General features: G+C 48.4%; 1 protein-coding gene across 1 annotated transcript; it reads right to left on the reverse strand.

Moving 5' to 3' along the window:
- Positions 1–7,613: 7,613 nt before the first annotated feature.
- On the reverse strand, positions 7,614–8,180 carry LOC132513185 (ferritin heavy chain-like). The gene has a single exon (XM_060137362.1). The coding sequence runs from the start codon at positions 8,178–8,180 to the stop codon at positions 7,614–7,616; it is 567 nt and encodes a 188-aa protein (XP_059993345.1).
- Positions 8,181–16,194: the final 8,014 nt, after the last annotated feature.

A 16,194-nucleotide genomic window follows, 5' to 3' on the forward strand; every position in this document is an offset into this window, starting at 1 on the left:
ACACATATATATGGAATCTTAAAAAGAAAAATGGTTCTGAAGAACCTAGGGGCAGGACAGCCATAAAGACGCAGATGTAGAGAATGGACTTGAGGACACGGGGAGGGGGAAGGGCAAGCTGGGACGAAGTGAGAGAGTGGCATGGACATATATACACTACCAAATGTAAAATAGGTAGCTAGTGGGAAGCAGCCGCATAGCACAGAGAGATCACCTTCGTGCTTTGTGTCCACCTAGGGGGGTGGGATAGAGAAGGTGGGAGTGAAGGAGACGCAAGAGGGAAGAGATATGGGGATATATGTATACGTATAACTGATTCACTTTGTTATAAAGCAGACACTAACACACCACTGTAAAGCAATTATACTCCAATAAAGATGTTAAAAAAGAAAAAAAGAGGGAGGGGATATGGGGATATATGTATACATATAGCTGGTTCACTTTGTTATGCAGCGGCAATTAACACAACAACGTAAAGCAATTATAGTCCAATACAGAAGTTAAAAAAAAAGAAAAAAGAAAACAAGACTCTGCTCCATATGATGCTTCCCATTTTCTGAGCAAAGTTCTAGGGCTTCCCCATCGGCTACCAGACATCCTTCTAAAATGCCTTTTCTGTTTTGATGAGCCAGGGTCCCATTTTGTAGTTTGCCACCAAGAACCCTGACAAGTACAGAGATTATGGAAATTGTTAGATCATAGATGATTAGAGCCTGCAAAAGATGGGGGTGTCAGGTAAGAGAAGAGCTAATGGAGAGGAAAGAGATGTTCAGACTGAGTAAGACCAGAAGTCTAGGGTCGACTCTGAAATGTTTTACTTGTGACACTCCCAGAAGGTGTGTCAAATCTAGGGGGAGTTTAGTGAAGGGGCAGTGAGTTCATCTGGGGACTTGGGGAATCTGAGTTTTCTGGCGACATCCAGAAGGAGATGTTTCACAGATGGCTGTGCAAGTGTCATAGTCAAGGGAAGCGTCTGGGAGTGGGGGCAGAGAGAGAGAGAGAGAGAGAGAGAGAGAGAGAGAGAGAGAGAGAAAGATTGGCCCATGAATGTGGCTGAATTGGAGGGGAAATATATATTGAACAAGGGTTGAAGAGGCCAACAGCAGAATGCAGGAGGATGGTTCGCTTTATATAGTTCTCTATAGATAAACCTTAGGTAAACCACGAAAGGACAAGGAAGGTGAGAAAAGAAGGACACTGTTAAGAACTGTGGAATGATCAAGCAGAGCAAGTGCTGAAAAGGACTTTTGTGATGTGAATTAGTAAGCCAGTGATTACTTTTGAGAGAGGAGTTTTGGGAGAGTTCCTTAAAGGGGAAAAATCTCTCCCTCCTCCTGTGTCACGTAAATCCACTGCCTCTCCCCTGTCTCCTCTGGGTCTTCTCTCATTAACTGTATCCCAGTCCACTCCTGAATTTGTAACCTTTCCCACTCTGTTGGCTCCTCTGCAGTAAATGAACATAGCTAAAATACCCTTTCCACTCTTCTCCACTTGTAGAACTCCAGTTCCTCTCTGAAGACTCCGTGTTACTTCCACAGCGGATGTTGCCTTCGACCCAGGTAAGCTCCAGACTCTACCCTTTCCTCTCCTGCACTCACACGGCACCTTGTAAGCCTCCTCTTTTAGCTCTTACTCAGATAGATTGGTGGTATCTCTCTGTGTGTGCATCTTTTCCACCACGCTTGTGAGCAGGAACTGTGCCCTAGTCATATTATATTCCTAGTGCCAAGCATAGCGCAGAAAACTTCCAAGAATCCAGGATAATTTGTTGAAAGAATTTGGCTAAAAATTCTTGGCTATTTTAATTGGGCCATTTGGCTAAAAATGTCAAAAGCTGCATGAATGCTCCCTCCTAGAATGTTTTCTTTTAGGTTTGTTTCTTGAATTACGGTTCTAAAACATATTTTAAGGTGGAACTTTTACTTCTCCATCAACTTTATAGAAGAATTAAACTTTGGGGAGAAAAAACAATCATGCCCAGGGAATTAGCGCACAGAAAAAAAAAAGAGAATAAATCTCCTCGTTGCATGTGGCATAGTTAATATCAGATATAACATGTTGTAAACCAAAAGTAATGTTACCAAAAAATAAACGTTAAAATACAGATGAAAGGGAAGGAGTCTATTCCTCCTCAGGCAAGGCAGTCGCTTTGCATATTAATGAAACTTAAATGCCTCACAGTAAGAAAAATGATTGGAATGGATTGCAGTAACTTAAAAATGAGTACACTTTAAACAGCTTCTGTGACGAATATGTGATTATGGAGAATCAAAATGGCTAGTCCCACTCTGATGCTCCCAGAAGAGAGATGACTGCTGGCCCTTAAATAACAAAGCCACATGTGGAGCCCAGGAAACTGAAGACATAAAGAAAGTTGACAGGTTGACTTGCTGAAATTCGCAAAGATGTCAGTCTGGAAGGTGACAACTACAATTCTGGGGAGTGTGAGGGTTAGGGATGTGTATAAAATATTATAAACATCCAAGCCATTCTAGAATATTCATTGAAAGCGACCAAAAAATGGAAGGAAACGGGAAAAGACAAAGAGCTGCATAAAGACAGGTGAAAAGTTTAAAATATTTGATGGCTTGAGATGACTTCAGGGCTTGCGGCAAATTACTGTAAACCATGGCTTGGCAAAGATTTCCTGTAACGTGTTAGGCTTTGCAGGCCACACGGTCTTTGTTGCAATGGCTGACTCTGCAGTTGTAGTGCTAGTGCGTATGTAGCCACAGACAATGGGTAATTGATTGGGTGCGGCAGTGTTCCAGTAAAACTTTGTTTATCAAAACCCTTGGGGGCCAGATGTGGCTTGCAGTCTGTAGTTTGCCAAGCCGTACTCTCAAAACACCAGTTTGTGACAAAACAGCACGTTGCGCAAAAGCCGGTATGTAAATATGTGTGTGTGATCGATAGTTGTTGGTTCAATCATTGTTGTTCGGGTTTTTATTGTGCTTGGTATGTTTTTGTTGTGCTTGGTCCCGTACTTACATGAGGGTATGGCTGAGTGAGTTGGTTAAATCGAGGCATCAGTGTTATTTTCCAGCGTCCCAGGCGATTCCAAGGTGCAGCCACGTTTAACAAATAGGATGCTGAAGAATGCTGCGCAAAATTCAATGTGCATATTATTCGTCACCTGGGGTCTTGTTAAAATGCAGATTCTGATTCGGGAGGTCTGCGGTAGAGCTTGGGATTGTGCATTTCTAACAAGCTGTCAGATGACACTGACCTGCCGGTCCAGGGACCACATTTTGAGTAGCAAGGTGTGCTTGCACTGGCTTTCAATACCTGGGATGTCGTGGTCCTGCCCCTGAGACTGATGTAATTGGTCCTGGAGGTGGCCTGGGCATTGAGAGCTCTAAAAACTCCCAGGTGGCTCTAAGGTGCAGCAAAGCTTAGAACGTCTTTGCTAAATCAAGTGCATGGTGACATAAATTTTCGTTATTATGTTATCAGTAGCCCTGTTGCCCGTTCTCCCCTTCCAATCCACCCATTCCTCTCCTTTTCAGGTCCAAACATCCAGAAGATGGGTGGGATCAGGATTAGCTTTTCATCCTTTCAGTCTTTCCCACCTCTGAGGAGTGGACTGTAGTTCAGGATGGAAAGAGGAGGGAGGCTCAGGCAACCTGGGTCTGGGAAGAATAAGCAAAACAATTGTTCTAGGGGCCGACTTAAAGGGGAGGCTGATTGAGACAAATGGGGAATTACCACAGAGGGTTGTCACAGCAAAACTCACCTCCAGGCTTGGGCCTGAGTTTGGGGCACTGAAAACAGCAATCTGCCCTCCCTGAAGCCTGGCAGCAACTGGCAGCCAAGCAGCTAGGAAGGATTTCTCCTCCTTGATATGCAGAGTGACACAGTTGGTCGAGATGCAAGAGAGCCCCCTAGTGGCAAAGTATAAATGTGAAATCCTTACATCAACAAATCATAAACACCGCAAATGAACTTAGAAGTAAGTGAATGATAATGATGGTAATGATGATAAATGGTGGCTTACAAATATATGTACTATATGCGCCAGGCACTGTTGTAAGTATTTAGAAAATATTAACTCATTTAATCTCAGCAACCCAATGGGGTTGATGCTTTTTAAAAATTTTAGTTGATTTACAATATGTTTCTGGTGTACAGCAGAGTGATTCAGTTATACATATATATTCGTTTTTCTTATTGTTTATTACAAGATATGGAATATAGTTCCCTGTGCTATACAGGAGGACGTTGTTGTTTATCTGTATTGTATAGAGTAGCTTGAATCTGCTAATCCCAAACTCCTAATTTATACTGCCTCCCCCCTTCACCTTTGGTAACCATAAGTTTGTTTTCTATGTCTGTGAGTCTGTTTTTGTTTTGTAAATAAGTTCATTTGTATCATACTTTAGGTTCCATATATAAGTGATATCATATGACATTTGTCTTTCTCTGTCTGACTTAACTTCACTTAGTATGATAATCTCTAGGTCCATCCGTGTTGCTGCACTTGGCATTATTTCATTCTTTTTTACGGCTGAGTAATAGTCCATAGTATATATATATACACCACATCTTCTTTATCCACTGATCTGTCGATGGCCACTTAGGTTGCTTCCATGTCTTGGCTGTTGTAAATAGTGCTGCTATGAACACTGAGGTGCATGTCTCTTTATGAATTATAGTTTTGTACAGATATATGCCCAGGAGTGGGATTGCTGGATCATGCTGTAGCTCTATTTTTCGTTTTTTAAGAAACCTCCAGACTGTTCTCCACAGTGGCTGCATCAATGTACATTCCCACCAACAGTGTAGGAGTGTTCCCTTTTCTCCACACCCTCTTCAGCCTTTGTTCTTTGTAGATTGTCTGATGATGCCCATTCTAACTGGTGGGAGGTGAGACCTCATTGTCCTTTTGATTTGCATTTCTCTAAGAATTAGTGATGTTGAGCATCTTTTCATGTGCTTCTTGGCCATCTGTATGTCTTCTTTGGAGAAATGTCTTCTGTCCGTTTTTGGATAGGGTTGTTTGTTGTTTTTGTTACTGACTTGTATGAGCTGTTTGTATATTTTGAATATTCAGCCCTTGTCAGTGGCATCATTCGCAAATATTTTCTCCAATGGGGTTGACACTTTTATTATCCCTGTTTTACATCTGAGGAAACTGAGGCGCAGAGAAGTGAAATAACATGCCCAAGTTCCCCCAATTTCGTAAGTGGCTAAACTGGGATTTGAATCGAGTCACCCTGTGGTGAAGGATCCAAGACACCGAACTGCTTCTCCAAAACAGGAGAGTAAGAAGGATCTTCAGTCAATTTATAGCTGTAAACACTGATGAACAGCTGCTCAGCCTGTGCTTCCTCATATCTAGAGGAGAACAGTTTATATACATATATATGTATACATATATATATGTGTATATATATATATATGTATGTATGTATTGAGACTGTAACAGAGAGAGAGCAGGGACCTCAAAGCAGACAGAGAAAGAGTGAAAAAAACAAGTTTGACTAAAAAGAGTAAAGGGGGAAATACCATTCAACACCATTTTCTGGAAACTAAACTCAAAGGACCATAATCCTCATTTTTAAGAAAGTATTGAAGCAGAGTTATAGGGAAATGTAGAAAGAAATTACTCCTTAGCTACACTTGTTCATATTTCAGTAAATGTTAAAAGCAATCTAGTTAACTCTGAAATGACTCAAGCTACTCATGTGTCTTTGAATATAGGGTACGAAGTCTGAAAATTTCTAACTCTGACCCTTGTAAACTATACACGACACAGAAGAAATTATATGTTTTGAGTATTTTTTTCTGAGACCTAGACAACCTTAGGGTTTACATGGGAACAGATTTCATCTGCTCAAATAGAGAATGGACTGAGAGAGGGGAAGAGTTGTAAAAGGGGAACGGAAAAAAAACCAAAAACCAAACATAGAAAAGCAGGTCTGTCGTTTCCTTGGGAAATCCTTTTACTGGGAAATAATTGTCTTTCTACCTATAGTCAAGAAGACAAGGTAATAGGCTAACACCTCTCCATATCTAGAAAGGAGAAACCAGAGACCACACTGAGATTAAGAACAGGCTGATTTTGAGATAATCTCTGAGCAGACACAGGTGGCCACAGTCTGGAATGAGGCAATGGTCCAAGAGGGACCAGCGGCTCTCTAGGTGTTCCAGTGCCTCATCCCATCCTCTGAGTGCTGGCTGCTCTGGGTTTGGGGCCGCCTGTGCCATCATCTCTCTACTTCCTTTCTGGTGAGCTTATCTACTCCGTGACCTCAACCTATCTATGTATATATAGGCTAATATGTCCCATATGTATTTTTCCAAACCTGACATCCCCCCTGAGCTCCAGTTTCATTTTTCTGGCTACCTGCATGACAGTTCCACTTGGGTATCTAATAGGCACCTCAGATTTTACATGACATGCCTTCCCAGCTCCTCGAGTCCCCCTGCAAATACGCCCGGCTTAATAAATAGCACGACCAGCAGCCAGGGTGTTCAGATCCAAACTTGAGCCTAGATTATTTTTGTCCTTTCCCATTCCTCATCTCTGGTCCATAAAGCAGATCCTGTAGACTCATCCAGTTCATCTGCAATTTGTCTGCATCTCTTCATTTCCTCTACCAACACGCAGTTCAAGCCACCATTGTCTCTCTGGGCCTGCTACAATGATCTCTTAACTGGCCTTTCAGCTTCAACTCTCCTCATCCTCTACATTCTTCACAGCAGCCAGAGTCAGAGTAACGTGGCTTAACATTCACAGAGCTTTATTCTACATGATATTCAATATCACAAAGTGACCTTCAGCTGGGACCTTATATTTTTCAGTCCTTCTGTTGAGTAATTTGGGGTTTGTGGTAACATGTTACCTTAATGGAAGAAAGAGTACAGTAAAAAGCCTACATTTGCATGTGTTGTAAGGGCAATATGCATGTCCAGCATGGTGACGAGGGAGTCACCCCTGTGTTTGTGTGCAGGCCAGCCTGAGGCTCAGTTACCATTATCACTGTTGCTCAGGGTGAGTTTGTCAAAGAGGGACCCTGCCAAGCTGGCTTCTGGGGTCTCCATCTTGCTTCCCAGAATCAACAGACACTAACATTTACATATTTTAGTAAACTCGGAGCTTTCAGGTAAAGTTTTAAGGACCCTTTATTTTAATCCCTGTCCCACCCCATTCCCTTCATTCTTCCTCCAGAAGCCACACTACTGTGATTTTTATACCGCGTTTTTATACTCCTGCTATTCGCAGGCACCCGCATTCAGCAGCGCCTCACCTCACCACCCCTATATACCCACATTGTTTATAAGGGGAAGATGGATTTTGCACTTTCCAGGGCCCCATGGAATGCCTTCTCCCTCCCTCTGTGGAGATCCTGAGTGGCATGTGGGTGGGGCATGGGTGCGTGGAGAGCCTCCTGGATACCTGTTTTAAAAAGTGAGCGATTTGCACACAGGAACCAAGGAGAGACCTTTATTTCTTTAGGAACCAAATAAGTTTATTGGAAGAAGTGGCAAAGCTGGAAGAAAAAAACTTAAGTGAACTTCTTCTGCCAGGGCACTATTGCCGTGTGCATGGCAGGCACGGTGACCAGCGCTCTGGTCACCCCGTGGCTCTGGGGAAGTCCAGTCCACGCTCAGTTCTTGTCGCTGTTGCCCAGGGTGAGCTTGTCAAAGAGGGACCCTGCCAGGTCGACGTCCGGGGCCCCCATCATGCTCAGGCTGGTGACATGACCCTCCAGCTCCCTGATGAACGCCACCTGCTGGCTGGGGTAGTGAGTTGCCAGGAAGTGGTGCAGGTAGGGGTCGCTCTTGTCGATGGCCAGCTGGTGCAGGTGGAGCAGGCTGTGGTTCATGAACTTTTCCAGGAACAAGGTGCACTTCATGGCCTTGAGGCCGCTCTTCCAGTTGACACTGACTGGGCTCCTGATGTCTTGGAAGTCGAGGCGGCCCCCGCGCTGGGTCTGCAGGCGAATCAGGCACCGGGCCCGCATGCTGTGCTCGCGGGAGCGGCGCAGGAAGAACCGGGTGAAGTGCTTCAAGGCCACGTCGTCGCGGTCGAGGTAAACGGCCGTGGCCAGGCACACTAAGGAGGCGTGGAACTCCAGGTTGAAATGGCTGTTGATGGCGGCCTCGCAGTCGGGGTGGTAGCTCTGGTGCACCTGCGAGGGCGGCGCGGGCAGCAAGGTGGGCGGCAAGTGCATCGTGGCGGGCGTGAAGGTGAAGCCGCGGGGCCTGCGGTAGCTGCCTCGGAGCGAAGAGGGCGGCCGCTCTGGGGTGGACCGGAAATGGTGTTCGTTTGGGAGTCACGCGGTGGGCTCCTGGTCCTGTTACCGGGAGAGGTCCCGTGGTGTTGGCGGGGCACAAACGCTGCACGCACGTTGCGTCACAGGCTGGGTGAGGCAGGGTGACTTTGACGTACGCACCTGGTATCTATTACGTTTTTAACGTTGCAAAAATATTTCGGTTTCCAAGGGCTTTCTCTTGTTCTCCAGTTGCGCCCTCTTATAGCACGCTGTTCTCATTTTATAAACCCATTGTCTTCCTTAAAATTCTGAGAATATGAATTTGTAAGTTTTGGTAATGTTCTCTTCCGTTTCCTGTATTATAGTTGTTTTCTTCTCCAGAAGTAGTTCTGTTTGTTCATCATGATCTTCTCTTTCACTTTCCTCAAGTATCTGGCAACCATTTGTCCATTCGTATTTGGGAGTAAAGGAGTCATGTGATCAGCCAAGGTAACTGGCATGGATCTGATCTACAGTTGGGACGCCCATTTCACTAACAGTCTTCTCCTGCGAATGGAGGGGCTCAGTGTGTCAGTTAGGGAGTCTTTTCTATTTGGGGTACATGGTGTGGAGCTTGTAGGTAAGATAGGGACCATCCCAAGTGCCCAAAGCTTGGCATTTTCTGACATTAGAAGACTTTCGTGTATCTCTTCTGTAATAGATCGTGTCGTTCTCTTTTGTTTCTTCCTCTTCTGCTGAGCGGGTCTGCGGTTATCTCAAACCTGTTGTCATATGGGTTCCCTTCCTGAGCCTTTGAATGACACAAGGAGACTATCACCCCATCGCCTGCAGCACCACTGTGCACTGGATCTTGGTAAGAACAAAAAATAAAAATGTACTGTCTTAGGCCAGCAAGACTTGGGATATTTGTGACAGCAGTGAGCCTACCCTGACTAGTTACCCAAAGGAAGTTCTGGCTGACTACGGGTTATAAGCCACTGTAAGCTTGTAGCATTTCCTCTTGGTGGAAATGCAGATGCAAAAGTTAAACAGTCTAGATAGAGCCGAATCATCTTGCTCTTCTTTCTTTTGCTAAATTCATCAATAATATGTATCAGTCCTGCTCCCTTTTTCCCTCATGGAGAGTGGAATGAAAAATCCCTCAAAGACCCATGAAGCACAAGGAGTAAGTTTTTCCGTTTCCCTCAGTGCTGGGGAAGAAACCCAGGCTGGTCCTCAGGTGGCCGGCCTTAAGCCGACAACAGGAGGCGTAAGGGATGGGACTGGCTGACCCCTGAACCAGTCAGCTGTGGTGAGGGAGATGTGGGTCACGTAGGAACGGGGGGCGCCCCCGGAACCACATAACCGGAGGATGTGTTTGTGTGGGGCAGCTCCCCCGAAGAGGAGGATACTGGTCCAGAGCTGGCAGCGGAGCTAGGGAGATGGTCCAGGGATTGTACCAGTTAGCCTTCCCGATTGGAGTGTGAGGGCTGGAGGCTGGAGGGAGTCCCAGACCTGTGTGTGTCCTCTCCACCACACAGCACGCCGGGCGCTGAGCACCTCATTCCCTGAGCAGTTCTTCGCCTTTGGAAAAGAGTAGAGAGAGAGAAAGGAGCAACAACAGTGGGCTCAGAAAGGCCTGGAACAACCAGTTTGAGCCATCTGTGGGGGTGGAAAATGGCTTCAGCTCCCAAACGCAGCCTCGGGAGGCCCTGGGGCAGCGCTCTCCACGAAGGGCAGGGTTCGGGAGCCTGGCCGCAGTGAGCACCGGCTAACCAAGGGGACCAGGGCGCCATCCCCAGGGAAAGATTTGATGAGTCCTCACCAGACCCGGTGATTCCCTGCCTTCTCACTAATCCTCGCGATTCTGTGAGGGAGGATTGTTTTTATCATCTCCCACACGAGGAAACTGAAGTCTGCGATATAAACTTCTTGAGCAAGATGATGTGGAACCTGGAGTAAAGTCAGATCTGACTCTCAGCTACACCCCTGGTGACCTCAGTCAATAAAATGGGGTATACACAGGACACTGTCATGTGGTTTCTTGAGGCCTCTCCCAGGTTTCCATAATGAGAGAACAAAGAGGTGCAGACAAACAGCTGTTCTGCTTCTGTAGCAGCTCAGTTACCCGCCTGCCCCCCTTCTCGGCACAGTCCTAACCTTCAGCAAGGCCAGGTTTCCCGTACGCGGCCATACAGGACAGTCTCTTCTTGCTCAGCTTCTACTAGGAAAGAAGTTTAAGTAAATTTTTGAAAATTTGTGGAGGACCACAGTTTGAGATGGAACAGAAGTTTTCCTCAGCAGGCCGCCAAGCCCCTGACCATGGCTGGACGAGGGCGTTGAAGTTGGGCACCACTCCTGTCATGTGCCTCCTGGCCAACGCCTCCAGCGGGGTTGTTCTTGATTTACATTCTGCTGGTCTAATTGATAGGTGACATCTCCTCTGAAGTTTGTGATCTCTCATCCTCTTTCAATGGGGGTAATCAATATTTCATCCTAGTGTTAGAACAGAGACTTGGCCTGCCTGTCCACGTAGACTAAAATCAGTTTTCTAGAGAATTATTTAGCACCTCTCTCCCAAACTCCTGTCCCTTGGTCGATTCTCCAAATAACCATTGACACGTGTGTATGCTTCTTCCCAACCAGACTGTACTTGGTGATGTCTTGTGAAGATCACCACCCGTCTCCCTCTCTCCACAGTTTGATGCACGTAAATCCCCCCAAATTGCTTACTGGTTCTGTGTACCTCTTTGGCGTAACTAAACCACACTTCTCAAATGTGGACGGTAAATCTTCACACATGAGTTTTTAATCTGGGGGGAGGGGTGGGGCTGATATGTCCGAAAACTACCCATGTTCTGCACTTAGTGGCCAGCAATGGACTCAGACCCATTGCTTGGAGAAACGAGCGCAAAGAGCGATGGGGATCATCCCTGGTCCTCCGTGCATTCCTGACCGTTACTTTATGATTGAGCACGTGTTGTTCAAAAATCCAGTACCTCAGTTGTACTTCTTCATGCAGAAGGAGTTCAAATGATTCCTCTGTCACGTGTGGCCAGAGACTGTGACTTTCTTGTGGAGAGTTGTAGTCTAGCTGTGGTCCTGTGATTACTGACTGCTATCAAAGGATCCATTTGACCCAAGGAGGGGTGAGGAAGAACCCCTCCAGGAGGAAGGTAAACAACAGAAGTCTTGGGGGTGGGCTCAGCCTCTCAGTAGTGATGCTATTGTCCAGAAATGCCTGGGGCACTCACCTGGGCCATACTGCTTGAGGCAGCCCTCACAGTCATTTCCCCTTTGGGAGCCAGTATTGTGATTGGACCCGCCCTCCCCCCCACCCCCGCCACCTTGCGGTTCTTATTATGATTGCAAGACACACTTCAGTAACAGCCATCAGAGAACTTCGAAGAAAAAACATGATTTATTACTCACAGGTCCCGGAGGACACATGGCATGCGTGGAGGCACACAGCGAGGTCATGGGTAGAAAGAGTACGTGTGCAGGCCTGGGCTTCTTTGACTGGGGTCTAGCACGGGATGCCTAGGGGTTCACAGGTTCAGTCTTTATTGGTGAATTTAAAACATGAGCGGGAATTACAATGGCAGAAGGGAAAAACAAGTGGTCAGGTGGTCAGTTCCCTCACTCGACCAGAGATCCCCGAAACAAAGGAAGCTTCTGGGGCGGGGCCGCCTGACTCTTCCTCTAGTCCTGTAGCTGGCAGTGTGTTTATTCAAGATAGCTGTCTCTGATGTGGGTGCCTAGGCAATCCGAAGCTTAAGGTCAGGCACTTGCATTACAATAAAAAAAAATTAAAAAGAAATGCTAACTCAGCTGCTTACAGTAGAATCCCCCCTGTGATGCTGAAGCATCTGAGTTAGTGGTGAGGACGTTAACACCCTTCAGTCACTTGTAGGCGGGGAGCTGTCTGGTTTGGAGCGCACATTGTGGCCTGCTTCCGTGGGGAAATATGATACAGCGCTGTCCTGCTGTCGGCGGGGGACAAACTCACAGTCTGGCGAGCCTCTTGGTATAGGGTAGGGTCAGCCAGCAAGGACCTAGCAAGTTCTGCAAAATCATATCATAGTAGGTCATCCCCCGATGCCACCGGGGCACTGCGTTTACTCCACTGTTTCTGGGAAGTCTTAGTCTCCATGGCAGCGTTCCGCAATATAAACTGGGAAGTCGGGCCATCTGGGTGGGCAGCTAGGTCTCCAGCTGGTGCCACGGCCCTGGGGTGTCATCTCTGGTATAAGACGCATAGGCATCTCCAGTGGTGAGCTCTTGGGCTGGGGCGGTATTGTCTGGAATGGTATCCTCTCCAGCAGTGAGTCTGTCTCACTCAGGGGTGAGGTCCTCTGGAGTGGTGGCCACCCAGGGGCGGGTGCATCCTCCCATGTGGCTGTGCAGTTGGGGTATTGATCATGGGCTGGGCATAGGCTAGCCTGATATAACTTAGAGGCTTCCCCGAGGACCGAGCTGCACGTCTGGTGCCTGCTGCTAGTGGAACAAATGGTTAAGAGCTCTCTGGGGTCATCAAGGGCACCTTTAGCAACAGAGTGGGATGCTGTCCTTTCCTTCCCGGAGGAGCTCATCCAAGCACATAAAGATTCTGGGCACATTTATATCCCAGGCTACGGGAGATCTTATGGGTGCTCCTTAGGCATTCCTGGGCTCAAGCCGTGAGGGCAATCAGTGGACAAATCCTGGGAGCACAGTCCCTGTACCCAGGTGGGTTTTATGTACGAGCAATCATAGGGCCAGTTAGCTTGTAGCAGTGTTTGATGTTGAAATTGGGCGAGTGTCATTTAGACATTGCTTCCAGCGGGCCCCTTGCCTATAAAGGGATGCGATCCCCTTGCCGCTCAGACTCAGTGGCACACTAGCCTGAGCCCTTCCAACAGGGCTCGCCAACATTCCCTGCTCTTCCACCCTGTGGTGCTACTGTGGGCCGCAGCAGTGTTTTTACAGCATTCTATCTGGGTGAGGGTTAGGCCCAAGGGCTCTACCAGTAACCCTATCGCCCAGGCGGTACAAAGCAATAAGAATAGCCATCAGCAGATGGAGCGCTGACGTTCGAATGAGCTGGGGTCAGGTTCCTTCTGGATGAGCTCTCTGTGTATTGCTTAATGGCTGAGCGCGGTTGCTTGGTGGGGGAAAGTACTGGGTCGCCTTGCCTGGCGTGGGGTCAGGCCACGACTTGTAGCTTGCTCGGCATGTTCTCATCCCCAAATGTGGCCTGCGTCCACCAAGCAGAGTTCCTTTCCCTCTTTCAGACACCCAAAGTGCGCCACTGGTTGGTCCCGGGGCGCTGACTTCTGCTTCCTCTAAATTAGCCGGGGCGTTCAGTTTCATCAGCCAGCTCTCGTGGCCACTGTATTTGGTGAGAGCGGCCGGTGTGGAGGTGGCTGCTTTTGGAGAGTCGTCACCGTTGGCAGGATTTCCAAAGAGATGATCTCGCACTGACTTGGTGGGCTTGTGGCCTGTGGGGCATTCAGTGGTGAGGGGACCATATAGGACTCTCTGCCCTCGATCAGGCTATATCAGAGGGAAGCGGATGGTCAGATGATGAAAAAGAAAATCATAGCAGCATAGGGAAGTGGAGTCAGAGGTCAAAACGTAAAGGGCGTCGTGCTAGAGTGTGAAAGCTTGAGAACTGCCAGAAACGACCCGCAGTGGCATTTTGGAGGGTGTGTGATAATTGTGTAATCATTGGTATGAGGGGTATAAAGGCTCAGGGGGTGAGAATTAAGCAAGATGAGGGCCTGCGGCAAGAGTTGCATCCATTTCGAGAACCACTTGCTTGCAAATAATTTAAGTGGTGTCTCTTTAAGGAGGTCATTAAGATGCTTGATGAGGCCAGCCACCTGGGGGCGGGATCCTAGATGGAAGTTTGGAAGAATGTTGGGTGGGAGAGCCCACTGTTGAATGTCCTGAGAGGTACAGTGGGTGCCCTGGTCAGAGTCAGCAGTGTTTGGCCATCTGAAGGGAGCAGCATTGAAGGTAGTAAGGAAAGAGATTACCTGTTTTGAGGAGGAATTGTGGGCGGAGTTCACCAAGGGAAGCCTCGTGTGAAGTATCAGTGATGGTGATGGGTTATCTGGAAGCCCCAGCAGAGCGGGAGTATGGTCGGTCTCCCCGGGGGAGTGGGTCCCCGTTGTTCGGTTTGGGTGCAGAGAACGCGCTCATCTATCACCACCTTGGCTGCCGCTGAGGAGGGGGGCGTCCCCTGGCATGAGCACGAGTTGTTAAGGCACGAATTCCCCGATGACCTGAGGTTGTGCGGGTCCATTTCGCAAGCTGGGGAGAAGGGTCGGTACCCTGAGGCATCTACAGGGCAGAGAGTGGAGGGCTGAGTGAGGGGGTCTGACCGCAGTATTCCTAAAAATGGCCTGGGGTGTGGAGCGGTTAGCGTGAGCAGAAACGTGAGAACTGATGATAGGGATGGGGGATTCTGCTAGTTCCTTGCGTATCTTGGAGCCCCAGATGGCCTTGCCTTGAATGAGAAAATTGTCCCGTAGCCATTGGCCAGACCCAACTGCAAGGCTGTTAGCAACAGCCCGGGAGGCTGTGAAAGGCCCCTTTTTGTGGCCTCCTTAAGGGCTGGGTGAACAGCTACAGGTTCTGCCAGTTGGGCTGAGCCAGGAGTGTCCTCCTTGACCAGAAAGGTGCCCGAGGCCGGGTGGCTGACGCAGCCCTCCAGCGAGCTGCATGGCATGCAGCGATGGCACTGCCCTCGGTGAAGAGCACTGACTCCCTGTCCATTTCAGACAGGTGGTCCCAAGGGGCTCCCCAAGTAGCCACAGGAGGAGAAAGCGGGGTGGGGTGGGGATGGGGGCTGTCACTTCTCGAGGCTCTCCGGCAAGGGGCTGAGCATGGGGGAAACCACATCCTCCTGTCATTTGGAAAGGCCTTTGACATCAGGTTTAGCCCTCCCCTGAAGGTACCATTTCCCTGTTACCAAGGAGGCATCAGTGGCCGTGCTGAGCTTTTCTCTTAAGAGGCGTCTCTCACTCAGGGCACTTGAGGAACTTGTGTTCAGAGTGATACCGGGCGGGGGGGGGGTGCTGGCTAGGGGCTCAGTTCCTAAAAGAGCCCGAGAGGCTGCCGAAAGCTGGTGCCCAGGGGGAGTCTACGGGCCTGCCGCTGGGGAAGGTGCTTAGTCCACAACCCCATAGGAAGCCAGGTAGACTCCTGTTTGGTCCCGAGACTGCAGGAGGCCACTTGACATGGAATGTGGAACCAGTGGGAACTAAAGGTAAGACTTGCTGGACTGCGTGCTGGGCACCTTGCAAAGCACACTTGTCGGGCTTTGCCCCAGTGGAAGGTGGGTGACTTGTGTGCGATTGCGTATACGATAGGGCGGGATGAGGGATGTGTTGCCTCCAGAACAGGAAAAAGCCTGATATGTGTTGTGCTTGTCTGAGTGTCGTGGGTGGTTGAATGGTGAGTAATTGATGTTTGGCCGTTGGGGAAATTTCTCAGCCCTTAGAGGACTAGATGATGCCCAGAAACAAGACAGATGAGGCCGGGCCTTGGCTCTTGAGGTCCGGGTGGTGTGCGAAGGGATGCGAATCTGCTCGTACTGCTTTCTCAGAGGAACCCCTGAGCGTAATGTCATCAGCGTAGTGCCCAAAGCGGCACCTTTCCAACTGTAAGGTGCTTAAGTCCTGGTGGCAGAGGTTATGTATGGTTGCAGGGCCGTTTCAGTATCCCACTGGGAAGCACGTAAATGTATAATCTGCCCCCTTCAAAAGTGAAGGCAAACGGAGCCTGGGATTCCCCAAGGTGGGAACAGAATAGAAGATGTTAGTAGGTCAGTGAACACAGAGGACGCTCCTTGGGCCGACTGGACATCCTCAGTCAGTTCTATGTTATTAGGGATTGGAGCCTTACTGGGGAACCTGAGCCACTGAGGTTTTGATGGCCAACGGTCAGGTGCCTTTGGTTGGTGGCTGGCTTAAGTCCTGGCCAAATGGGGCTACTGAACGGGGAG

The sequence above is a fragment of the Lagenorhynchus albirostris genome, chromosome X, assembly GCF_949774975.1.
Source record: "Lagenorhynchus albirostris chromosome X, mLagAlb1.1, whole genome shotgun sequence".
NCBI classification, from domain to species: Eukaryota; Metazoa; Chordata; class Mammalia; order Artiodactyla; family Delphinidae; genus Lagenorhynchus; species Lagenorhynchus albirostris.